The sequence below is a fragment of the Chanodichthys erythropterus genome, chromosome 11, assembly GCF_024489055.1.
Source record: "Chanodichthys erythropterus isolate Z2021 chromosome 11, ASM2448905v1, whole genome shotgun sequence".
Taxonomy (NCBI): domain Eukaryota; kingdom Metazoa; phylum Chordata; class Actinopteri; order Cypriniformes; family Xenocyprididae; genus Chanodichthys; species Chanodichthys erythropterus.
This window is the reverse complement of record NC_090231.1, coordinates 394,307-421,726: the sequence shown is the minus strand read 5'-3', so window position 1 is coordinate 421,726 and position 27,420 is coordinate 394,307. Positions and strand designations below refer to the sequence as shown.

At 43.3% G+C, this 27,420-nt stretch overlaps 1 protein-coding gene across 1 annotated transcript; it reads right to left on the bottom strand.

Moving 5' to 3' along the window:
* Window positions 1-23,882: 23,882 nt before the first annotated feature.
* LOC137030641 (cornifelin homolog B-like) lies at window positions 23,883-24,601 on the bottom strand. The gene is made up of 3 exons (XM_067401059.1): window positions 24,499-24,601; window positions 24,227-24,381; window positions 23,883-24,020 (listed from the first exon to the last, which is right to left on the bottom strand). Exons 1-3 carry the CDS (start codon window positions 24,599-24,601, stop codon window positions 23,898-23,900), a joined length of 381 nt encoding a protein of 126 aa, XP_067257160.1. The 3' UTR covers window positions 23,883-23,897.
* Window positions 24,602-27,420: the final 2,819 nt, after the last annotated feature.

Below are 27,420 nucleotides of genomic sequence, written 5' to 3'. Positions count from 1 at the left end.
AGAGGGTGATCTCAAAGCATTTTAAAAGTGATACACTTCTTGCTGCCATTTGGTGGCGCTATAACTTTGACTCACAATAGTTACATCCATGTGATCAGACTACTACAACCAACACACTCCTGAAGTTTCATAAACATCAATCAATGTATGCAGAAGTTATAACACATTTCCTGTTTCCCTTTTCTCACCATAAATTCGTTGCCTCGCCACGGCCAAACCGTTTGAGATATCCAAAATCCGTTTGCAATTAAACAACTTCAATGTGTTCGCAACAAGTTAAAAAAAGCTTGGTGTAAATTGGATAAACCCTGTAGGAGTAGTAGTATAAAATTCATAGCCTGTTTTTTCAAAAAATTAACATTCAAACCAAAATAGCTGACTTCCTGTTGGTCGGAGCTAATGAATGTAAATTAGAAAATTGTCCGGCTTGATGAGAATAATATGTGTACCGAGTTTGGTGACTGTAGGAAAAACTAACCCCCACTTTTGTCAAAAGGTGGCGCTACTGAGCCCCTCCACCACGCCCATTTCTATGGCTTTGTCCATGTCTACTGGTTGACAATATTGATGTGTGTGTCGAGTTTCATGCAATTTGAAGCATGTTAAGAGCCTCAAAAACACTCAAGAATATTATTACAGTTTGACCTGTTGCCATGGCAACAATATTTCAAATATCAAAAATCCTGTCATAGGTCTACATCTGCTGTGTATTGACATTACACTGATGAAGTTTGAAGCAAATCAGGTAAAAATAAGAGGGTGATCTCAAAACATTTCAAAAAGTGATACACTTCCTGCTGCCAGTTGGTGGCGCTATAACTTTGACTCACAATAGTCACATTCATGTGATCAGACTCCTATAACGAACACACTCGTGAAGTTTCATAAAGATCAATATATGTATTAAGACGTTATAACACATTTCCTGTTTCCTTTTTCTCGCCATAAATTTGTTGCCTCGCCACGGCCAAACCGTTCGAGATATCAAAAATCCCCTGGCAATTTTTAATCATCAGTGTCTTGACTTCATGCTGACCGAGTTTGGTGGCGATCGGATTAATCGTCTAGGAGGAGTATATCAAATTCCAGAGCATGCGTTTTTCAAACAACCCTTAATAGCTGACTTCCTGTTGGCGTGGTGTTTAACTTAGAGCGCGAAAGTTGTTCGGCCCGATGAGGTCTATATGTGTACCGAGTTTCATACTAATACGTGCAAGCATGTTTAATATATGGACCAAATTTTCAGACTTTTTTCAAGGGGGCGCTGTCGAGCCCCCCTGCCACGCCCGGGTACCAGCCTCTCCGGCGTCCTAATGGCCGCGGATTCCAATGTGTGTGCCAATTTTCAAGAGTTTTTGAGCATGTTAAGGCCCCCAAAAAGCCCCGGAAGACAGAAAAAATAAATAAATAAATAAATAAATAATAATAATCCTTAGAAGAACAAGAGGGCCCTGCGCGAATTTTCGCTTGGGCCCTAATTAAAGCTGCAAGCAGCGTTGAGAGGGCCCTCGCACCCGGGCTCACCGCCACCTGTTGGCCTCAGGAAAACAGTGAACAGTGGGCGTCATGCATTTAAGTGAGTGAATACAGGAGAATTATGCCAAAATCATTTCAAAATGCCACACTTCCTGCGGCCAACAGGTGGCGCTTTTACCGTAACTGAATTTTGCCATGTTGATGTCTTCAGGCCAGGACTATCATTGAACTCGTGAAGTTTGAAGCAGATCGGACATTGTATGCCTGAGTTACAACAACTTCCTGTTTCGTTCGTGGCGTTAATCGCATACATTAGCACTCAGCCAAGTGTTGCATGATTTAACGTGTTTCTAGCATGTCTGGTACTTCGTGGCATGATGAAATGTGAATCTGGTAGTGAATTACAGTATAAAGCATGGCACTTCCTGTTGCCAGCAGGTGGCGCTATAGCTAACTGAATATTATCATATAGACGTCTTTAGGCTAGGACTCTTATCACACATGTGAAGTTTGGAGCAGATCGGACATAGTATGCCTGAGTTACAACAGTTTCCTCTTTCATGTCGAAACATCAGACTTTGTCAGGCCGCCACAGACACGTCCTTCACCGAAAACTCAAGATCTTTGATATTTATCATCGCTAAGGTCTTAAGATTAGACTGACAACATATGATGTTGATCTGGTTAAATCTCCATGAGGAGTTAATCACAGTGTAAAACATGTCATTTCCTGTTGCCTGCAGGTGGCGCTATGAGTGTAACTGAATATTGTTATGAAGATGTCTTCAGGTCAGGACTCTAATAAAGCATGTGAAGTTTGGGGCAGATCCGACATTGTTTGTCTGAGTTACAACAACTTCCTTTTTCATGGCGAAAACATCAAACTTTGTCAGGCCGCCACGGACACGCCTTTCAGTGAAAACTCTAGATCTTCGCAATTTAACGTCACAAAGGCCTTTAGATTAGACTGACCAAAAATGATATTGATCTGATTAAATCTCCTAGGAGGAGTTCGTTAAAGTACGACATCTGGAAAATGCAAAAAACGGTGAATTAATTCAAAATATCTGACTTCCTGTTTGGTTTCGGATTTCGCTCCAAGAGAATTTTTTGTAGGTACTGGGCTGATAAATGTGTGTACCGAATTTCAAATCCCTAGTGTAATGTAGCGAGCGGGGCTGTACGTTAGATGGCGCTATCGAGCCATTTTGCCACGCCCAATTCCGAAACCCATAACAGACGTAAATTTTCACCACTTCTGACGCGTGTGCAAAGTTTCGTGAGTTTTCGAGCACGTTTAGGCCCTCTCAAATGCAATTCATTTTGGAGAATAATAATAATAATAATAATAATAAACGGAGCAATTCCAATAGGGTCCTCACACCATCGGTGCTCGGGCCCTAATAATAATAATAATAATAATAATAATAAACGGAGCAATTCCAATAGGGTCCTCACACCATCGGTGCTCGGGCCCTAATAATAATAATAATAATAATAATAATAATAATAAACGGAGCAATTCCAATAGGGTCCTCACACCATCGGTGCTCGGGCCCTAAATATAGCTGCAAGCAGCAATTATGGGGCCAAGCACAAAAACGGCACAAGAAACCAGCCAACACGGCTGGGAGCATCAGACCAACTGCAACAGTGAACAATTAAAGACGTATTAAGATCATTTTAGGCATAAGAGCTGAAAAATTATCAAAAATGAGGATTTACTGGTTCATAACTTTCGACCAATAGGTGGCGCTGTGTCCAAATTGTTGTGGTATGGTCAGAGTGAGGTGACAATGACACTTCCAAAGTTTGGTGTCAATATGTCAAAGCACTGAAGAGATACAGCTTCAAGAGTCATTTTTGAATCATGCCTCAAATTCTTTGCTCTGGTATACAAAAACGGTTTGACATATGGACTTGAAATCCATAACTTTTTGTCGGCATGGTCTGAAGATGACACGGTTCAATTTTGGTGAAAATCGGAGCAACGGTCTAGGAGGAGTTCGAAAAAGTAGGTTTTTAAAGAAAAACAATATGGCGGACAGGACGTTTAGCTGACTATGGCAAATTTGATATCTATGTTCTCAGCATAACCCAAGGAATCTACAGAGACCAGTTTCATTACAATTGGTTAATATAGACAAAAGTTATTAGCATTTTTGTACATTTTGTTATAACTTTTGACCACGAGGTGGCGCTGGTCCGAAACTTCTCAGGCTCCTTCAGGGCATTGTCCTGATGACCCATACCAAATTTATGAATTTTGGTCAAACTCATCAGAAGTTATGAGCAAAATAACAATTTTTCATATCTCCACTCCAGTAGGTGGCGCTGCACCGAAACACTGTATAATGCCTCAGGTCATGCTTGTGATGACATGTACCAAGTTTTGTCTAAATACGTCAAAGCATTGTAGAGATACAGCTTCAAGGGTAATTTTTGCATCACATCTCAAATTCTTTGCTCCGGTATACGAAAACGGTTTGACTTATCGACTTGAAATCCATAACTTTTTGTCGGCATGGTCTGAAGATGACACGGTTCAATTTTGGTGAAAATTGGAGCAACGGTCTAGGAGGAGTTCGAAAAAGTAGGTTTTTGAAGAAAAACAATATGGCGGACAGGAAGTTTAGCTGACTATAGCAAATGTGATATCTATGTTCTCAGCATGACCCAAGGAATCTACTGAGACCAGTTTCATTACAATTGGTGAATACAGTCAAAAGTTATTAGCATTTTTGTAAATTTTGTTATAACTTTTGACCACAAGGTGGAGCTGTGCCGAAACTTCTCAGGCTCCTTCAGGGCATTGTGCTGATGACCCATACCAAGTTTTGTAAAGATACGTTAATGAAGATGATCTGATTCAATTTTCATGAAAATCGGAGTAACGGCCTAGGAGGAGTTCGAAAAAGTAAGTTTTTCAGAAAATTCAAAATGGCGGAAAAAGTTTCATGACGGAAAATGACGTCATAGGGTGCGATCGATTCGTCTTGACCCAAGGAATCAGAGGAAAAAAAGAATTTTGTTTCTAGCCCTTATGGTTCAAAAGTTATTAACATAAACATAAGTGCAACTTTGGACAGCTGGTGGCGCTAGAGGGATTGAGATAGAGACTCCAAATTTGCTGTGGACAAAGGTCAGACTGTCCTCTAACTGTGTGCCAAATTTCACAACTTTCCTGCAAGCGGTTCTATGGGTTGCCATAGACTTCAAGAGCGGAAGAAGAAGAAGAAGAAGAATAAAAAAAAAAAAAAAAAAAAAAAGAACGCCAACAATAACAATAGGTGCCTCCGCACCTTCGGTGCTTGGCCCCTAATAAAAAAAAATAAATAAAAAAAAAAAGAACGCCAACAATAACAATAGGTGCCTCCGCACCTTTGGTGCTTGGCCCCTAAATATAGCTGCAAGCAGCAATTCGGGGCCAAGCCCCAGTAGGGGCAGTAGCGCAATACGGAGCAGGAAGAGTAAAAACAGCAGAAATTGAATGTACATGCAAAACATCTGGTTCAGAAGGACAGGTGGAAATGAAATGAAAATCAATAGAAGTTCAGAGAACGAACACGGAATGAACTAAAATACTTGTATCTCATTGAAGAGGAATAAAGATTAGCACAATCCTTATTTGGATAAAAAAGGTATCAAAATGACTCATTACACACAATTGTATAAAGGAACCCCACACAAGATTCGAATCCACGACCTCCGGGTCCAAGGTCCATTTCTCATCTCATTGCACCACTGTGCAAGTGAATGTTTCCACACCTGCCGAAGTTTATTAGTTCATGTGAAAATGAACTCAAAATGAAGAATTCTTATAAAGCTGCACTTTAGATCATTCTGCAGCTCATCATGCTGTAGTGCAATACAGAGCAGGAAGAGGAAAAACAGCAGAAAATGAACAAACATGAAACAGCTGGTTCAGAATTACGGGCAAGAATGAACTCAGAATGTACATAAGCTTAGATGAAAATGAACACAGCATGAAACAAAAAGCATTTATTTCTAATCCAAGAGGCAGTAAAGGAATCAAAACACACTATTTTATAAAACCGCTCCACCTGGGATTCGAACCCACTAACTTCGGATACAGGGCTCTTCAGATAACTGGCTTTACACATTGAGCTACTTGAGGATGCACATTCAACAGACTGTGGAAGAAACCTTTTAGTCTAACAAAGAATTCACAAAAAAAGCATTACTTAGCATGCTAACCATATTAGCATGCTAAGCTAACTTAATGCTAATGAAGCTCATGGTTAACTTGATAACTGAAGAGCCACATTAAAGAGAATGACAACTGGTTAGCATGCTAAGCAATTAGCATGCTAAGCTAACTAGCATAAGACAACAAACACAAGCAAGGTCACATTCAGAGATGAATATCTTGGGAATGGTAGCGAATATCAAAAATCCATTCAGTCATTTCTGTGCGGCTCGGTCCAAAGATCACCTGAGCTGATTTTGGAGAAAATTGGACAAAGATTGTAGGAGGAGTAGCGAAAAAACTGTTTTCCATTTATTTCAATATGGCGGACAGGTACATTTAAGGAAAATGACAAATGACACATTGTCGGAATCGGCATAAGCCAGGGAATAAAATGACATAAAGCATACACATTTTGGAAAGTGTTTTCAAAAGTTATAAGTGGTTTTGCAATAATCATTACATCTGTGGAACAGTAGGTGGTGCTGTGTTGAAACTTCTCAGGTACCTTCAGGACCTTCTAAAGGTCATACATACCAATTTGTGTGAAGATATGTCAAATTGTTTAAAAGTTATTGCAATTTATGACAAAATTCAAAATGGCGGACACGTGGTTCATCCGATGTTGACGAATTCGATATCCTCGGATTCGGCATGGCACAGGGAATCCATAGACACCAAGATCTTGATTTTCTAATAAAGTGTTCAAAAGTTATTGGCCAAAATAGCCATTTTTCAGATCTCATGACCTGTAGGTGGCGCTGTTCCCAAATTTGGCATGGAACCTCAGATCATGGTCTTGATCAAGTGTACCAATTTTAGTTTTGATTGCTCAAAGTTTGGCCGAGATACAGCCTCTATATCAATTTTGGGTCAACCTCGTTAACTTTGTGACATCATAACTTTTGAACAAAGATGAATAAAAAAAATCTGTTCAGTCATTTCTGTGCGGCTCAGACCAAATATCACCTGATCAAAGTTTGGACAAAATTGGACAAATTTTGAAGGAGGAGTAGCGAAAAAACGGAATACTGTACTTTTCAAAATGGCCACTACTGTACTGGGTGGAGACTTAATGTAAGATATTGAATGTGATCAGTATGAAGAGAGGAATCAGTTGTATTGACATTCATTTTTCTGGAACAAAGGGTTCAAAAGTTATAACCTTTACAAAAGTGAATATTTGAACTGGTGGTGGCGCTATAGACTTAGTCCTAGATACTCCAAAGTTGGTCAAATTACTTTTAATTACTATCACTACAAGCATGCCAAATTTGATAATTTTCCTTCTTATGGTTCATTGATTACCATACAGGGGGAAGAAGAATAACTACGAATTTGGACATAAAGGAATTGCATGTGATAGCTTCAGATTAGACCAGTTTTAGGCAGAATGCCTAGAACAGACACAAGTTCTGCATCTTTTCCTGCCACAGTACCTCATGCGATCTGGGCATGTGTCACACTGAGTTTCGAACCCACGATGCAGAGCATTCGGGATCCGTGGCGTAACACATTGAGCTAATCAGCCATGCAAGTTCATCAGTATGCTAAGCAGAGGTTTCAGTGTGAGAAAGAGTTCACAAAAAAAAAAATGCTTCATAGCATGTTAACCATATTAGTATGCAAAGTTATTTAATGCCAACTAAGTTTTGGTTAACCTGTTGACTGAAGACCACATTAGAAAGAATAGCAATAGTTTAGCATGCTAAGCAATTACTGTGCTAAGCTAACTAGCATAAGATAACAAACACAAGCAAGGTCACATTCAGAGATGAATATCTCGGAAATGGTAGTGAATATCAAAAATCTGTTCAGTCATTTCTGTGCGGCTCGGTCCAAAGATCATCTGAGCTGATTTTGGACAAAATTGACCAAAATTTGTAGGAGGAGTAGCGAAAAAACTGTTTTTCATTTACTTCAATATGGCAGACAGGTACATTTAAGGAAAATGGCAAATGATACATTGTCGGAATCGGCATAAGCCAGGGAATAAAATGACATGAAGCATACACATTTTGGAAAGTGTTTTAAAAGTTATAAGCGTTTTTGAAATAATCATTACATCTGTGGAACAGTAGGTGGCGCTGTGCTGAAACTTCTCAGGTACCTTCACGACCTTCTAAAGGTCATACATACCAATTTTTGTGAAGATATGTCAAATTGTTTAAAAGATATCGCAATTTATGACAAAATTCAAAATGGCGGACACGTGATACATCCAATATTGACAGAATCGGTATCGTCGGATTCGGCATGATCCAAGGAATCCATAGACACCAAGATCTTGATTTTCTGACAAACTGTTCAAAAGTTATTGGCCAAAATAGCCATTTTTCATATCTCATGACCTGTAGGTGGCGCTGTTCCCAAGTTTGGCATAGACCCTCAGACCATGGTTCTGATGAAGCGTACCAATTTTTGTTTCGATTGCTCAAAGTTTGGCCGAGATACAGCCTCTATACTAATTTCGGGTCGACCTCGTTAACTTCGTGACATCATAACCTTTGAACAAAGATGAATAAAAAAAATCTGTTCAGTCATTTCTGTGCGGCTCAGAGCAAAGATAATCTGATCAAAGATTGGACAAAATTGGACAAATTTTGAAGGAGGAGAAGCGAAAAAAACAAATACTGTACTTTTCAAAATGGCCGCTACTGTAATGGGTGGAGACTTAATGTAAGAAGTTGAATAGCATCAGCATGAAGAGACGAATCAGATGAACTAAATTTAATTTTTCTATGACAAACAGTTCAAATGTTAAAACCGTTAGAATGTTGAAATTTTGAACTGGTGGTGGCGCTATAGAGTTGGTTCTAGAGACTCCAAATTTGGTCCAATCACTATTCATGAGCATCTCTACAACTGTGCCAAATTTCATCATTTTCTCATGTTCCGTTGATAGGGCTACCATAGACTCCCATTCGGGAGGAAGAATAATAATAATATAAAAGGGAAAACGTACAATTACAATAGGGGCTACAGCCCCTTCGGGGCTTGGCCCCTAATAAAAGGGAAAACGTACAATTACAATAGGGGCTACAGCCCCTTCGGGGCTTGGCCCCTAAAAAAAAAAAAAAAAAAAGAACGCCAACAATAACAATAGGTGCCTCCGCACCTTCGGTGCTTGGCCCCTAATAATCATAATAAAATAGTGTTACTGTTGGCCACTGAATAATATTTTATCCAGAATTGGTAAAATACTCTAACCTCAATTTTCGCTGGACGAATAATTGATGAAGTGTTAAATATTAATTCTGAATCATCCACAGTGATTCATTTACAGTTGATTCAATTCTTATTCCCTGTAACAATTAAGTTGAGCTAATAAATGACCTAAGGTCCGTACATTTATATATGTATAAAACAGTCATTTATACATATATGTCACATATAAAGTGAAAACATATATGTACATATATATACCTGCCCATATATGAAACCTATTCGAAAATGGAACAATTTCATATATTGACATATAAAACTAGCCCATATAAATATATATGTAAATGTATGTATAAAACAGTCTTATATACATATATGTCACATATATAAATATCAATGTGCATGACATATTTCTTTGTATAAATGTTCAATATACAAATTACACATATATGTTTAGAATATTGCTTACAATGCACATGGCCTTAAATGTTTAACGGTGCAGTTAGGAAAAATAGATTACAGTAAAAGAGTTAAAACATTAAATCTTTATTAAAAGATTAAATTATTAAAAAAAAAAAAAAAAAAAAAATTAAGTTGTGCAAAATTAGAAAACTAATGAACACTCAACAAAACAAGCCCAGAACAGGAAAATCCACCAATTCATTAAACAAGCGATTTTAGTTAAAATTTTAGTTTAACAGTTATTATTAAGCATTTAGTTCCAATGAATATTAATATATACAGATCATATGTAATATAAATAAGCTGTAAATAAATTTTAAATATGATATAACCTTACATGTTTGAGTCTCTATCACTATTATCAACTATACAAACTAACTTCACAAGTTACTAATCCTATAACACTGAGTTCCCATTCAGTCGGTCACGTTCGACGTACGTCGGACAGACCGACGAATAGGAATCTCGCTAGAGAGGCCAATCTACTTCGAGTGTAACTAAACGAGCCAATGCACATTGGCATGCAATCATATGCATCAGCTGCTCGCCTCGCAGCGCGGGTATATAATGAGCAGCAGGTGCGTTGCATCTTCAGCTTTTCGCTTCGGAGCCGAACGGTGTTTGTTCCTGTTCTCTGCAAGCGAGTGTCTGCTAGAAGACGAGTCAAGCTTTTGGTTGAACTTCTCTTTTTTTCCGAGTGCGGGCGAACAGCACAGCAGCGGGGTCGACGTCCTCTCTTTTTCTGTTTCGTTTGCCGTTTTTGAGCAAATAGCTGTTTGACAGCGTCAGAAGGCTGTTCTCACGGCCGGTACGGTGCGCTTTTGAGCGCTGAAAAGCCGTTTTTACGGCTGGTAAGAGTGAGCGCCTTCAAAGAGAGAGAAAGCACATGACAGGCTGCACACAATCCCTGTCTGTGTTGCGGTGGCCGTTCCCCTGCGTGCTTCAGCACTTCTAAAAGAGTAAAGTCCCTGAAAGAGCTTACACAAGTAGATTCGCGTCTTTTTAAAGACGACATCCTACTTGTGTTTCTGGATGCGATCGTTCCTGTCCTCACTGACGGCCACGATCACCGTTTCGCATGTCTGGGCGCGTGCTGAAATGATGTTCGTGGGTGTTCATGTTTTCATATGAGAACATGATCACGTCGACACGCCGGTCGTGACTCTTCTTTCTCCGGGAAGCTTGAGTCCCCTCTGTTGTTGGCCAGCTGCCGCTTGTGTGTAAAAGCACAGCCGCGGCTCTGCCCGACACTCTGGGAGACCGCGGAGATCAGCGAGAGCAAACCTCTCGCTCCTCTGCGTGTCGTGTGCCGTCGAGCTGCCGGGCTGCAGCGCGGGTTGTCACGGCAACCCAGCGCTCGCTCGGCGCTCTAGATGCGCGGTTCCCTTGCGTAATCTCCATTGTAGCGCCCTCTCTGGTGCACCAGAAGAGGTCTACTTTGCTGATATGGCTTGGGTGACATGAGGTTGAGGGGTTCCTTCGGGGAACCAACCCCCTAGGGCCCCTCCCTCTCTAGCGCATTGCAAGCTGTGCAGTTTCTGGATTGGATTGCTGGTCCTTTTCATAGGGGAACCTAGCATTTCATTCAGAGCTCCAGCTGAGGGACAGACGTTGATTGCAGCATCGGAGAGAGTGCTGTTATGCTCTGGAAATGAGGGTGACGCTGCCCACTGTAATGGTGTGTGCTTATGCTGACTCAGATTCAGAGTTTACAGCCATGCTTTCCTGGGTCTTCCAGATGTGCATGGAAAACTTGGCAGTATGGGGGTATATTGGTGCCATAAATATGGAATGCCAAAGGTGCCAATCTGCATAAGTTTTTCCTCTCTCACTACCCTCTTGGATGGGGTGGCTGTACACAGACCACACCCACCCTGCATGTGAGGCCAAGGCACTCTTTTTGCATGAGGGTAGTTCTGTGCTGGGGTTGAGCTGCGCTTGTTGACTAACCGTGATCAAGTCACGGCGCAGGCCCTCAGCCAGACGATGTCCACCTCCGTGGTCCAGAAGTGCCCCCTGGCTTACCTTGTGAGGTGTGAGAGGTTGTCAAGCTAAATGCTTTCTCAATGCTCCCATCTTACGAGGTGGCCTTTCGGTGACACTGTCGAGGACTGAGCCCAGCGGTTCTCCTCAGTTAGTAGCGGATAGGGGAGCTTCCCATGACAAACCATTGAGTTCCTCTTGGGCCGCCCCTCAGTCTGCTCGTCGCCAAGGGTGTCGTCCCCTGCAAGAAACTCCGGCCCAGCAGGCTCTGCTGTATCCATTGCGGGGAGATGACGCCTCCCGTCTCTGCAGCTGTTTAACTGGTTGGTGAGAATCACCCCTGAGACGGGCGACCCAGAGATGGGTGGGGCTGCTCTTCCACCCCTGGAGGAGGGCCAGGTGGTAAATCCTTTATTGGGTTTGTTTGTTCCGCCACTGACCCAAGAGGCAGCGGTACCCAAATTTTAAAGAGCAGTTCCTCCATTTCCAGGTCTGAAGAGGGTTTGGAGAGCAGTGGGAGGAGAAAAACCTCACCACTCTCATCCCCCTCTTCTGTCGCCAGTGGACAGCAGCGAGCAGCGGGCAGCCAAAGCCTCGACTGCTCCCTCTGTCCATCCGTGGAGCCAGGTAAGTGTTGCCTAGCACACTGTGACGCCGCTTCGGGCCGCCTCACAAAGAGAGCCCCCGAGCCGCGTCCCTGTGTTCCACCTCGCTGCCCTGCTGCGGGTACACCGGTGGTCCCTTTGGTCCTGCTTGTACGGTCTCTGCGAGCCGGGTTAGCGCTCCCCAGTCCATCTCGCTGGCTCCTTCGGACCATCAGGGTCGGCTTTGCGATTCAGTTCGCCCGGCTCCCCCCCCAAGTTCAGGGACGTCCTCTTCACTACAGTGAAAGATGCCGATGCCCCTGTCCTGCGTGCGGAGATCGCAGTCCTACTGGCGAAGGACGCGATAGAGCCGGTCCCTCCAGCCGATTTGAGGTCGGGGTTCTACAGCCCCTACTTCATTGTACCCAGGAAAAGCGGCGGGTTACGACCGATCTTGGACCTGCGAGTTTTGAATCGGAGCCTCCACAAGCTACCATTCAAAATGCTCACGCAGAAACGCATTTTCGAGTGCATCCGTCCCCGAGATTGGTTTGCAGCGATTGACCTGAAGGACGCGTACTTCCATGTTTCAATTCTTCCGCGACACAGGCCATTCCTGAGATTCGCGTTCGAAGGTTGAGCATATCAGTACAGAGTCCTACCCTTCGGGCTGGCCCTGTCTCCCCGCGTCTTCACGAAAGTCGTGGAGGGAGCCCTTGTTCCCATGAGAGAACGGGGTGTTCGCATTCTCAACTATCTCGACGACTGGCTCATTCTAGCACAGTCCCGGGATCAGTTGTGCAAACACAGGGATTTGGTGCTCAGACACCTCAGCCAGTTGGGGCTTCAGGTCAACTGGGAAAAGAGCAAACTCGCCCCGGTGCAGAGGATCTCTTTTCTCGGTATGGAGTTGGATTCGGTCGAGCAGATAGCACGCCTCACAGAGGAACGTGCTCGGTCAGTGTTGAACTGCCTGAATACATTCAATGGCAGGACAGCGGTCCCACTGAAGTTCTTTCAGAGGCTCCTGGGGCATATGGCGGCTGCTGCGGCTGTAACACCGCTCGGTCTGCTTCATATGAGACCGCTTCAGCACTGGCTTCATGGCCGAGTCCCGAGATGGGCGTGGCAGCGCGGCACATTCCGGGTGCCAATCACTCAGGAGTGCCGCCGAACCTTCAGTCCGTGGTCGGACCCCTTGTTTCTTCGGGCAGGAGTGCCCCTAGAACAGGTGTCCCGGCATGCTGTGGTGTTCACAGATGCTTCTGCCACCGGCTGGGGTGCCACGTAATACGGGCATGCAGTCTCAGGGGTTTGGACGGGACCCCATCTGCATTGGCACATCAATTGCCTCGAGTTGCTGGCAGTACGCCTTGCTCTGAGCCGCCTCAAAGGCCTGCTTCAGGGCAAGCATGTACTGGTCCGTATGGACAACACTGCGACCGTTGCGTACATCAACCGTCAAGGTGGTCTACGCTCCCGTCGCATGTCACAACTCGCCCGCCATCTCCTCCTGTGGAGTCGGAAGCATCTGAGGTCGCTTCGCGCCATTCATGTCTCCGGTGTGCTCAACCGTGTGGCCGACGAGCTATCACGAGCTGCGCTGCCAGGAGAGTGGCGACTCCACCCCCAGGTGGTTCAGCTGATCTGGAGAGAATTCGGAAAGGCTCAGGTAGACCTGTTTGCCTCACCAGAAACCTCCCACTGCCAGTTGTTTTACTCTCTGACCGAGGGGACACTCGGGACAGATGCACTGGCTCACAGCTGGCCCCGGGGCCTGCGCAAATATGCGTTTCCCCCAGTGAGCCTACTTGCACAGACCCTGTGCAAAGTCAGGGAGGACGAGGAGCAGGTCTTGTTAGTTGCGCCTTACTGGCCCAACCGGACCTGGTTCCCAGAACTCTCACTCCTCGCGACAGCCCCTCCCTGGCCCATCCCTCTGAGGAAAGACCTTCTTTCTCAGAGACGGGGCACTCTTTGGCACCCGCGTCCAGACCTCTGGAAACTCCATGTCTGGTCCCTTGGACGGGATGCGGAGGTTCTAGGTGACTTACCCCCTGAGGTACTTAACACCATCACTTCGGCACGTGCACGGTCTACGAGACGTGCTTACGCCTCCAAAGTGGAACCTGTTCGTCGAGTGGTGCTCTTCTCGCCGGGAAGACCCCCGAAGATGCTCGATCAGAGTCGTGCTTTCCTTCTTGCAGTAGGGTTGGAGCGTAGGCTGTCCCCCTCCACCCTCAAAAGTCCATACTGCTGCTATATCCGCTTACCACGACCACTTAGATGGCAAATCTGTTGGTCAGCACGACCTGGTCATCAGGTTCCTTAGGGGGCGAGACGGTTAAATCCTTCTCGTCCCCTCTCCATACCCTCTTGGGACCTCACTCTGGTGCTGAGAGCACTTCAGATTGCTCCCTTTGAGCCTTTGCTGTCAGTAGACTTAAAGATTCTGTCTATGAAGACTTTGCTGCTGGTGGCATTGGCCTCCATCAAGAGGGTAGGGGACCTGCAGTCATTTTCGGTCGACGAATCGTGCCTGGAGTTCGGGCCGGGTGATAGCCACGTGGTACTAAGACCCCGGCCTGGCTATGTGCCCAAGGTTCCTACCAGTCCCTTCAGGGACCAGGTGGTGAGCCTGCAAGCGCTGCCCTCGGAGGAGGCAGACCCAGCCCTGGCTTTACTCTGTCCAGTCCGCGCTTTGCGACTGTACATAGACAGAACCTAAAGCCTCAGGACCTCAGACCAGCTCTTGTCTGTTATGGAGGCCAGCAGAAGGGAAAGGCTGTCTCCAAGCAGAGGATGGCCCACTGGATAGTGGATGCCATCGCCCTGGCTTACCAAGCTCAGGGTGTGCCCTGCCCGCTCAGGTTGTATGCTCACTCCACGAGAGGTGTCGCATCCTCCTGGGCGCTGGCTCGTGGCGCCTCGCTGACAGACATTTGTAGAGCTGCGGGCTGGGCGACACCTAACACGTTCGCTAGATACTATAGCCTTCGTGTCGAGCCGGTCTCCTCCCATGTTCTCGCCACAGGTCAGAGGCACGGAGAGGCCCCGGCTTAGTGTCTGCTTGCTGCGCTACATGCGCTTCTTTTCTCCAGAGAGTCCCTACAAGGCAGACCCTGTCGAGTCCTCCGATATCCCTTCGGCAGCCGACGTGGCGGAGCGTCTGGCGCCAGGCCTATACTCCGTTGTATCCTTGAGAACCGGGTTTAGGCTGGGTTCCATATGTGTGACCCTACGGGGATCCCATATGGTTGGTTCCACGGTTGCTCCTAAACGAAGCCCGTGTCTTTCCCTCTGGGAGAACCTACCCTTCATCGGGTTGGAGTCACCCCAGCTCTTCCATATGTAGCACAGCCCTACAGGGTTAGTCCATATGTACTTCTCCACATAACTCCTTCGGGGAAGGATGTGGCTTCCGCAGCGTTCCTTTCCCAGCGAAGGGTACGCTTTCCCAGCGTTATCCAATAGTCTCACTGAATGGGTTTTGGGGAACAGCAGTGATCGACTCTCTCTGTGTTAGCCCTGTCCCACCATCCTCAGGCAAGGGGGTTCAGGTGGCTTGCAACAGAGCGCTGGAAGGGGGCAGCTCCTGTGGCGCTTTGGTAGGGATTCCTATTCGTCGGTCTGTCCGACGTACGTCGAACGTGACCGACTGAATGGGAACGTCTCGGTTACAAAGGTAACCCTCGTTCCCTGAAGGAGGGAACGGAGACGTACGTCCCGTCGCCACAGTCGCTGTACCCCGCTGATGCTGCCGCCTATCCGGTTCGGCTCCTCAGCGAAAACCTGAAGATGCAACGCACCTGCTGCTCATTATATACCCGCGCTGCGAGGCGAGCAGCTGATGCATATGATTGCATGCCAATGTGCATTGGCTCGTTTAGTTACACTCGAAGTAGATTGGCCTCTCTAGCGAGATTCCTATTCGTCGGTCTGTCCGACGTACGTCTCCGTTCCCTCCTTCAGGGAACGAGGGTTACCTTTGTAACCGAGACGTTTGTTCAACTACCTTCAGGTCCAAGGTATATGATGCATGCTGTTAAGTTTTAAGTTTTCATTTTTTAAGTTTTAGAGTCTTTTTGGATGTCCGCAGCTCAGTGACCTTTTGATTAATAGCGACCCTTAGTTGGCCCCTGGTGGTTCCAGGAGATCTCTGGATCACTGCATCTGTAAAAAAGACAAAGAAATGTCTTTTAGTTTTACAACATTTATCTAAGGACATCCAAATTATAATCCCCTAAAACACATTAAATGAACACGGCATACTTCGTTAGGTAGATCAATTTAGGCATTTTTCAGAACCAGGTGTAATCCCACTTCTATTTTATACCCCTTCGCCCTTCCCCTTGAAACAGAGTGGCAATGTGTAGGGGTGAAAATATTCCCCTAAGAAATGGGAAACCACTACTACACGTCATTATAGATTCTTTTATTAGTGTCCTGTAACATTTAACCAGTATGAACAGCAATGAAGTGCGCATATCATCAGAAATCAAGCGAGAGCACATTTAACAGATTACTCACTCACAACATTGTTTTGCGTTGTATGACCCTTCGAGTTTCCCAAGACTGGTAAAGCAGCTTTTCCATCGGGCCAAGCTGTTTGTTTAACCATTGCATTTCGTGCCGAGTCAGCCGGTACGGATATGGTTTCGTTTTCTACTGTGGCGCTGCAATAACGAAGCTCTTTGCAAAGTAATACAATGAGTTAGTTGTTGCCTTGGTAACGCAAGAGTTTACAGCCGATACAAGATGTGTTCATATCATTCAAATAGCATGTTTAGCAAGCTACGGAGAAACTGCCAGCCAGGTAACACACAAGTAATCGATACTGTGTGGAAATATCAATACCATGAAACGGTAGTTTGTGTATGCAGGGAAATTTCTCATACCCCTTTGTTCAAAGTGTGATCCTGAAAGAGCTTTGTTTGAAGGGCTATCTGGCCCTTTCCCTTCCCTCTACCACTCCAGCCAAAAGAAAATCAAGACACCCCTACCCCTTCATGTGAACGTGCAAGATGAAGGGGTAGGGGTAGAAATGGGATTGGGCCTAAGTGTCATCAGTTTTAAAAAATGAGCCCAATTTAAAAAAATAATATACATACTCATTATTGCATCAATTTTTGTTCTGTCCAAGGCCTCCTTTGTTTCCCCAGGGCTTGCTTTTTTTAGACTTGCCACCTAAGAAAGAGCAACATAACAGTTTAGAACAAAATCAGAGCTCACTCCACTCCTATCTAACTACTCAACCATAAACTACATTTTTCAACTTAATTCTTGGACAGCCTGCTTCAGTAAAATGGTGATAATGTAAATAGTACAACTCAAATTATTTATAAATCATCATATTTTAATGTAAATGTGTGTACATATATCTGTAAATATGCCAGAATAACTATAATTGGACAGTTTCAAGTTCAAGTTCAATCTACATAATTACCAAAAAATAATAATAATTGTACAGACACATGCACACACTATGACCAATTACATACCTCTGAGATTGCGCTTTAGCAAAAGTGTCAAAATACTCCAAGAAGAAGCATCCATGCCATAGCAGTGAGGCTGTTTGCATGACCACAACACAAATTCCTGAGCCCGGGTAAATTTCAAGCTGTGAGGAAAGGCAAACATTAATCAATATTAGAGTTATGTTAATAAATAGAAGATTGCTTTAACAAAAAGTGTTTAGGGGGCCTGATACAATTTAGCTTTGCATCACATATTTTCTATACTATTACTACTATTATTAATAAATAATAATAATTATACTTAACAAGATATAAAGTTAAATATCCACTTCCGCAAGAACAACTTCCTTATTCTTAAAAAGCTTGGCCTGCATTTTCTTTTGCTGAGAAGTTTTGGACTGGACTGATGTTGAGTCCTTGTTGGTTTTTTTAGGGTGGACTGTCTCTGTGGGAAAAAGGGGAAAACATAATGTAGAATCTAAAGTTACAACTAGGGCTATGATATTTTTAAACGCCCCTGGTTTCACAGACAAGGCTTAAGCTAGTCCTAGACTAAAATGCATGTTTGAGCTGTTTTAACTGAAAGAAACTTACTAATATATCTTAAATCATGTCTAAGCCATTGTTCTGTCTCAAGATGCACACAAGTAATGTTTTTTGTTTTTCTAGTATACGTTTATAAAAGCTACTTAAATATTCATATTGAACTAAGGCCTAATCCTGGCTTAGGCATGTCTGTGAAACACAGTGTAGTTAACAGTCATGCACTTTTATTTCTCCACTACATGTGTCTGACAGCTAAAATATTTCTTTTTAAACATATTATTCTCACATAAACATTTAAAGATCATAGAATAATGCACTTCATTGTAATAATCTACTCGTACTTAATGTTAGCTGTTAAATATGAACATACAACGCACACAATTATGCAGTAATAGAGCAATTAAAAACCTAATAGTTACACATGGTTAATTTCTGCTCATTTAACCGATCTGTAGCCTACTAGCTGCGCTAACGTTACCAGTAGCTTGGTAAATCAATGGCTCATGCAGTTTAGCGATCATTTAAAATGTATTCTCCATGCAATATCAATGTGTGAATTATAATAAAAAAATCAGAAATTACCTGCAACTTTATGCGCCATTGCCTCGTACAAATGCCATCTGCCTTGAGTTTTTTTCTTCAGTCCACCTCTCCACTCGGTTAAATATACAGATCTGTCATCATTTTTCATTATGTAACTCTTGGTTAAGTCACAGTAATGTCAAATAACAACAATACAAATTTATTTAAACCATACAAAATCAGTAATTTAATTAAAATTATTTGAAGATGGGTTAGATTATTTTCATTGCATTTGTTTTTTACAACAGTTTTTATGAGCTAGTTAAGATAAGGGTAAAATAAATAATGTAAAATAAATCAAGTTTTTAAAATATTGTGCTAATTCTAAATGGGAGAGAAATTTAAATGAAATGTGGATTGTGTATAGACTTGTTAAAAGTTCAGTCTGTTCAAATAATGAAAACATAAGGAATTAGTAAGGAAAACAAGCATGTAAAATGTTTTTTATGGATGTTGTGTAAATAAATTGGCATATATAAATTAAACATATATCTGTGACAGGTCTAAACATGTATCTGTGACAGGTCATAACATATAATATTATATAAACTAAACAAAAATCATATAGATAGTATAAATATATGTCAATATATTTATTTAATATGGACATTTTATATATGTTATAAACATATATATTGGCATATATAAATTAAACATATATATGTGGCATATATGGTCATAACATATATAGACAAAAATCATATACATGGTATTAATATATGTCAATATATTTATTTAATATGAAATTTTTATATATGTTATAAACATATATCAACATATATCTAGAGATATGTATATATGTGATAGCAATATATTGTTGTTACAGATCCCTTGTTTCCCTGGACTCCATTTCCCAGAATCCTCCTGTTCTCCACACCTGCACTCACTTCCTTCGTCAGCTCCTCATCATCACAGATCACCTGCACCTGGACTCTATTGTCAGCACTCCCCATATATTGCACTCACTCCCTTCACTCCTCGTCCGTTCTCTGTTTTGTTAAGATGTATGTTTGGTGTTCCCTGCTTTCTGTTGAATAAACATATCATTCGTATTGTGGAAATCCGTATCAGCCTCATCTCTACCAGCATCCGTAACAGAAGAACGGACCTTAAACGACCGGATTTTCCACAAAAAAAAAAAATGGAGACTTCCACCAGCTCCCTGGCTCCTGCTCCTCCAGCGCCTCTCACTCTTCTGACAACCGGCGATCGCCTCATCGGGCTCCTACAGGTGGGTCGTTCGCTGGAGAGGTATGTGGAGGAGTTCGTGGAGCTTGCTTTCTTGTCTGACTGGCCTGATGCTCAGTTGATCTCCTTGTTTTTGGATGGATTGGATGACGACACTATCCGTTTTGATGAACCTGTTTTTTGTTTCTCCTTAAGCGATACTATCAATTTAATTTTGTGGTTGAATGGCTCCAAATTCTTAGTAGAAGAGGTTCAGGATCAGTGTTGTCGTCCGGTCCATCCAGAAACACGGTTGGCCGGGCCAGTCAGTCAACCTCCGGCTTCCTCCGCATACCCCTCCAGCGAACTCCCTGCCTGCCCCAGGCTGGACCCATATTCCGCTACTGGGCCCAGTAAGCGGAGGAGGAGGAAGAAAGCGGCCCCAGTGTCTCCAGAGCCCGCTCCAGTGTCTCCAGAGCCCGCTCCAGTATCTCCAGAGCCCGCTCCAGTGTCTCCAGAGCCCGCTCCAGTGTCTCCAGAGCCCGCTCCAGTGTCTCCAGAGCCAGCTCCAGTATCTCCAGAGCCAGCTCCTGTATCTCCAGAGCCAGCTCCAGTCCCCACAGAGCCAGCTCCAGTGCCTGTGGGGATTTTAATTGTATTTGAGGGGATGAAATGGCCCTCAACCCCAGTCTCCTCCGAGCCAAGTTCTCCAGTCTCCTCCGAGCCAAGTTCTCCAGTCTCCGCCGAGCAAGCAGCGCCAGTCTCCGCCGAGCAAGCAGCGCCAGTCTCCGCCGAGCAAGCAGCGCCAGTCTCCGCCGAGCAAGCAGCGCCAGTCTCCGCCGAGCAAGCAGCGCCAGTCTCCGCCGAGCAAGCAGCGCCAGTCTCCGCCGAGCAAGCAGCGCCAGTCTCCGCCGCCGAGCAAAGTTCTCCAGTCTCCGCCGCCGAGCAAAGTTCTCCAGTCTCCGCCGCCGAGCAAAGTTCTCCAGTCTCCGCCGCCGAGCAAAGTTCTCCAGTCTCCGCCGCCGAGCAAAGTTCTCCAGTCTCCGCCGCCGAGCAAAGTTCTCCAGTCTCCGCCGCCGAGCCAAGTTCTCCAGTCTCCGCCGCCGAGCCAAGTTCTCCAGTCTCCGCCGCCGAGCCAAGTTCTCCAGTCTCCGCCGCCGAGCGAACAGCGCCAGTCTCCGCCGCCGAGCGAACAGCGCCAGTCTCCGCCGCCGAGCCAGCAGCGCCAGACTCCGCCGCCGAGCCAGCTGCTCCTATGAACTGTGTGTCTGAACCCTCCAGCCCAAAGACTGTTTTCCCTCCCTGCCTCCCTCTCCCACCTCCATCCAGTTATGTTTACACGGAACCTTCACCTCAAGCCCCCTCGCCCAGATCTCCACCTCGGACCTCTGGGCGATTATCTACACCCCGGCTCCAACCTCCCTCTGCTCCACCGTTACCCATCAGTCCACCAGCGTCACCAGTATCCATCCTGCCTCCACTCACACCTTGTGCACTCGTCAGCCTGCCCTTCCCTCTGGACTACACTCCTCCGTCTCCGCTCCGTCACTCCGTCCCTCAGTTTCAGTTGGCTTCCTCACTCCCCCCGGTGTTCTTTTTGTTGGCTGTCCTACTGCTTCTACTGCGGCCTTCTGGAGTCCCGGCTGCGCTTCGGTCGGCAGAGCCTTTGGTTCCGCCATCTCCCGCCGGTCCTTCAGCGCCGCCTGGGCTCAACGCCTCGAAGGCTTCGGCTCCTGACCCGCCATGGCTGCCCGCTGCACCTGACCCGCCATGGCTGCCCGCTGCACCTGACCCGCCATGGCTGCCCGCTGCATGTCTGCCCGCTGCACCTGACCCGCCATGGCTGCCCGCTGCACCTGATCCGCCATGGCTGCCCACGGCTCCTGATCCACCATGGCCGCCTTCGGCCCCTGACCCTCCATGGCTGCCTTCGGCCCCTGACCCTCCATGGCTGCCTTCGGCCCCTGACCCTCCATGGCTGCCTTCGGCCCCTGACCCTCCATGGCTGCCTTCGGCCCCTGACCCGCCATGGCTTTTGAGCCCGCCCTGGAGACCTCCACTCCAGTCTACTCATCCCCCTGCTCCGGTTTGAGGTCTCCAGGGCGCCCGCCCCCCTCCCGGTTGTTACATCTACGGCGCGAGGACGCGCCTACCGGGAGGGGGAGGTACTGTTACAGATCCCTTGTTTCCCTGGACTCCATTTCCCAGAATCCTCCTGTTCTCCACACCTGCACTCACTTCCTTCGTCAGCTCCTCATCATCACAGATCACCTGCACCTGGACTCTATTGTCAGCACTCCCCATATATTGCACTCACTCCCTTCACTCCTCGTCCGTTCTCTGTTTTGTTAAGATGTATGTTTGGTGTTCCCTGCTTTCTGTTGAATAAACATATCATTCGTATTGTGGAAATCCGTATCAGCCTCATCTCTACCAGCATCCGTAACAATTGTCATATATTTTGCATATATGACAATGTCACTTGCGATATAGGGGCATATATGTCATATATTACATTTCCGTATGGGCCGAACTGTGCATGGGCACGGATTTAGCTCTCCACGCTATCAGGCAGGCAGCTCATTACCTTGGACGGTCTATGGCAGCTCAGGTGACAGTGGAGAGGCATTTGTGACTTAATTTGTCAGGCATCAAGGACAAGGAGTATGACAAAGCTATACTCTTGGATGCCCCTGTCTTGCTCTTTGGACTGTTTGGCACCTCCGTTGAAACAGTAGTGAACAGGTTTAGAGAGGTGCGTGCACAGATGGCTGCCTTTGGGAAGTTCATTCCTCACAGAGTGTCGTCGTCATAGAGGTAAGCCGCACTCAGTTCAAAAGATCTTTAATAAGTCAGAAAAAGAATAAAATGCATGAAAAGGGCTGCTATTCAGGTTGTGCCCCATTCTGCAATCCCTTTCATTTGAAAATATCCAAAATTTGAAAATATCCAAAATATTTCCAAAAAAACAACTATGTTTTGTTGTATATCTTTTCCCTCCCCCTCTGAGAAGTGCGTGGGGTACAGAATGTTGTTTTTTTTGAGGAAAGGCAACAATGGATTGTTTTTAGGGGAAATAATCTCACTGTCCCTCTGAGGGTGCTGGGGTACAATAGTTCTGCTTATGAGGAGAATAAGAATTTCCTCCCTCCCCCTCTGAGGAAGGCGTTAGGGTGCAGATAATTGCTATTGGAAGAGTATGATGATAAAAAAATTACGAAGGGGTGGCTGGCATTAGGTTGAGCTGGCAAAGCTGTCTGTTTGGCTCCCTGATAATATTCGGAAGTAGTGGGCAGATGTTTGAGATGATTATATTCCCTTTTCTGTCACCTTACCCAGGTGGGTATTAAGATGGGTTTTACTTTTTATACACTGTGTGCTCCCTGCAACATCATCACTGGCTAAGTTGTTACACATGTCTCAGACACCGGGGTCCTGTGGGATGCGCCCCCATTGCGTCAACTGACGTGCCGTCTTGTTCCTCTCTCAGAGAGCCACGGTTGCATGTGTAACCTGAGACATTTTCTGTGATGGTAGTGTTAGGGTTAGCGGATATAATATACAATTTGCACAGTATAAAACTCATTATGTCTATGGAAAGTCCCTATAAAACATGGAAACCCATGTGTGTGTGCATGTGGTCCGGGACCAAAATCCATGTGGGGATGTTTTGCTTTTTTGGCCCCCATGAGGAAAACAGCTTATAAATCATACTAAATCATGTTTTTTGTTGTTGTTGTTGTTGTTGTTGTTGTTTTTTCCTGTGATGGGTAGGTTTAGGGTTGGGGGATAGAATTTACAGTTTTAAAAAAATTGTCACCATAAAACATGAAAACCCAACAAGTATGTGTGAGTGTGCACTAAATCAAAAGAACATTAAAAACGGAGTGCATTTTTATCATAATCCTTTTTATTTCAACACATGCAATGACATAATACGTTAAAAAATATTCATAAAATTAAACAAAACATAACTAAAAAGCAACAGATTTGAAACAAAATTAACAAGGACCTTATGATTCCAAGTGATAAACTCACAGTTAATACAAACAGTGTTCCATTAAAAAGAAGCATCAATATGGCTGTTACCCTAAAGAATCATATATTTTTAGAGAAGAGTTTTCAGTCTTCATTCCTCAGCAGACTACAACTGAAATCTACATCACTCCTTGGGTCAGAACTGAATTTCAAACGGAGTTCATTTTAGAGTTGAAGTTACAATTCGGTGACTGATGATGAAGTGTTTTATTTTGCTCGGTAGCTTAAGAGGGTGACGGGTTGGTTGCGAGCCTTCATCTCACGTCTTATCTGGCAATAGGAGCACGGCCCACAGCAGAAGGATAACACACAGTCATTGCAAATAGAGTCCTGATAAAGAGAGAAAGAAATCAGTCAGTCACTGAACATAAAATAATATTTATCTAAATGATTCTTTATTTGAGAAAGCCTGTCTTATCTAAAATTAAGCAACTAGTTTTTCTTGTTTTAATTGTCAATACATTTTTACTGGAAAATAAGAAAAAAGAACTGATTAAGACATGCATTTTTTTGTAGTGAATTTTTGTAGTCATTACCTCAATGCCATAGGTGCGTCGGACAGACACTCTCATTGCCATAGTGATGGGTGGGATGAGGCCGAAACTGTCCAACAGAGGCAGGCAGAGGCATTCTCCATGATCTCTGGCTGTGATGCAGGCGAAACATGGGCAGCACCAGAACGCAAAGCAACCTGCCGAACAAGGTGTGGAAAATCAGTAACCATACAAAGAAAAAGAAGAAGAAACCTACCAATTAGATAACTAAATATTCGACTATCCATAGTAATTTTCATAAAAAATGCACTCACAATCATTGAGGTTGTCACATTCACAGATGCTGGTGGACCAATGGTCAGAACCAGGAGCCAAAATGAGGGGCTTAGGCTGCTGAATCACTATCTTAGTTGCCATGATGACTTGTGCTCTGAAAAACAACACACAAGAAATGTTTAGGACTGAAACATGTATTTAAAAGGTAAGCTCAATAGATCTTATGTGCACAACAAAGTTAAGTAAGTTTTATTATCAAAAGACAGGGGTGTCACATTTAATTCTGCGCAGTTCTTACCACAGGAGAGGAGAGACTGTGGGAACGACAATGAAGATCAGGACTGAGAGTCCTTGATATCTGAGTGTGACTTTATAGAACCAGCAATGTACATAACACATGCGTAGAGACTAGCATCAAGAGATTAGCATCACACAACGTCTCCACAGAGCCAGAGCAGGTTAGTCAGGTACATGTTTTTCTTCTTATCGATAGATTTTAGGTGATTACCAGTTCTGCTGACGTAAGACATAATGATTCATCTTAATGAGACTGTATACTGATACTGAGAACTATCTATGAGAAAGAAAAGAATGCAAAAAAACAAAACAAATAAAAAACACAACAATCACCCAGATCCTCAAGCCAAATATTTCATATAAAGCAGTAACAGTGGCAAACAGAGGTTCTGGATGTTAAACTCAAGTTTTTGACATACCAGCCTTTTAATTAAAGCACTATTGCTGTTTTATCATTCTTCACAATATCTAACATAGTGCGTATGGGATGTTGAACAGATGTTATTTTTAAGTAATATATACTGTAAATTAAAATATGCTCTTTAAAAAATTTTAAAAATTTAAAATTTTGGGTTCAGTATGATTTTAAAAAAAAAGAAAAAATAAATTAATACTTATTAAATTAATACACTAAATTCATAAAAAAGTGACAGTAAAGTTATTTATAATGATTTCTATTTCAAGTACAATTTTCTTTCAAAATTTCTATCCATTTAAAGAATCCTAAAAATGTATCAAGGTTTCCACAAAAATATTAAGCATGTTTAATAAGAAATAATAATTAGGTAACACTTAATAAATTATTAAACATTTATAATAAATTAAAATTAATACATTATTATTAAAGATTAATAAATTATTAACAAACATTACATAACGCTTAGATTATTAGTTAATATAGCTAGCACATAGCTAGAAATATGAGATAATGTGCTTGTCAGTGTTTATTAATGAACTGATTAGCAGATCATTATTTACAGTTTTTTTTTTTTTGTTTGTTTTGTTTTTTTTGCTTTGGTACTATTTTCACAAGTAAGGTGTACATTTTCAAAACTCCAAACTGATCACACTTCTAACGCAGGTAGTCATTTTTCAAAACCTGATCTCATGCTTTCATTCTAGTCATATTTTCATTCTACATATTTTCATTCTACATAATCACTGTTTCAAAACACAAGATGTAATGCGAACATTTGGTTTAATCACCAAAACACAACAATATGTTCTTCTTTCATTTTAGTACATTTAACAGTCAGTTAACTCAATAGCAAACAATGCAAGATGCATGTTTCAAATCACCCTTGTTGCTGAAATAATTACACAGGCTACAGATGAAACATTAGAAAATTCACTAACATTACCTAAATTACATAATTGACATAAAATCCATAATTTTTGTAATACAGTTTCTTTTTATTCGCTTTTGTAGTATTTTCACAAATAAGGTATACATTTTCAAAACTCTTAGTACATAAATACAAACTGATCACACTGAACACAGCTAGTCATTCTTTCAAGACCTGATCTCATGCTTTCATTCTAGCTGTTTCTTTCTAACTATTTCTTTTTCTTTGTACTCTGTGTTCATCCATTTTCATTTTACATAATCACTGTTTCAAAACACTATATCATTGCAATATGTTGTGAGAACATTTGGTTTAATCACCAAAACACAACAGTATGTATGATCTTCTTTCAATTTAGAACTTTTAACATTCAGTTAATACAATAGCAAACAATGCAAGATACATGTTTCAAATCACCCTTGTTGCTGAAATATTTACACAGGTTACAGATGCCACCTCAGAAAATACACTTATACTACCTAAATTACATAATTGACATAAATTCCATTTTGTTTTTAAATATGTCCAATAGGTCTAATATGGATTCTGTGTGGGTGAAGTAACATCAGAAGGAGTCAATGATGTAGTTCAAAATCGAGAACTCTTTGGCCATAAATATGCCCATTGGGTCAAATATGCAATACTCTATGGCTGAAGTAACCTCAGAGTGAGGCATGTATATAAAGTTCATGATTGAGGACTCTTGGGCCAGAAATATGTTAAGTCGGTCAAATATGGACTGCTGTGTGGCTTATCTAACATCTGATGGAGTCAATAAGTATGCATATGAAGTTCATGTTTGAGGACTAATTAGCCGGAAATATGCTCTGTAGGTCTACTATGGACATCTGTAGGCAGAAGGAGTCAATAGTATATAATGAGTATATATAAAAACTTCAATGTTGAATACTCTGTAGCCAGAAATATGTTCAGACGGTCAAATATGGACTACTGTATGGGTTATCTAACATCAGATGGTGATGAAGTTCATGACTAATTTGCCAAAAATATGTTCAGCAGGTCTAATATGGACTTCTATATGGGTGAAGAAACATCAGAGTGAGGCAATGAGTATGTATAAAAAGTTCATGAGCGAGGACTAATTTGCCAGAGATATGTTCTGTAGCTCAAACATGGCCTCATGTATGGCTGAAGGAACATCAGAGTGAGGCAAAGAGTATGTATACAAAATTCATGATCGAGGACTCTTGGGACAAAAAATGTTGAAGTAGGTCTAATACGGACTTTTGTTTGGCTGAAATAAAATTGGCGGTCTTGGGCCAGAAATATGTTCTTTGTGAAGTTCCTAAACGTAAT

Coding starts and splice junctions, on each gene's coding strand:
- LOC137030641 (XM_067401059.1), bottom strand. CDS start 24,601: ATGGCAACTAAGATAGTGATTCAGCAGCCTAAGCCCCTCATTTTGGCT. Junction 24,382..24,498: donor ATGTGACAACCTCAATGATT/GTGAGTGCATTT, acceptor CTTGTTCGGCAG/GTTGCTTTGCGTTCTGGTGC. Junction 24,021..24,226: donor GACGCACCTATGGCATTGAG/GTAATGACTACA, acceptor TCTCTTTATCAG/GACTCTATTTGCAATGACTG.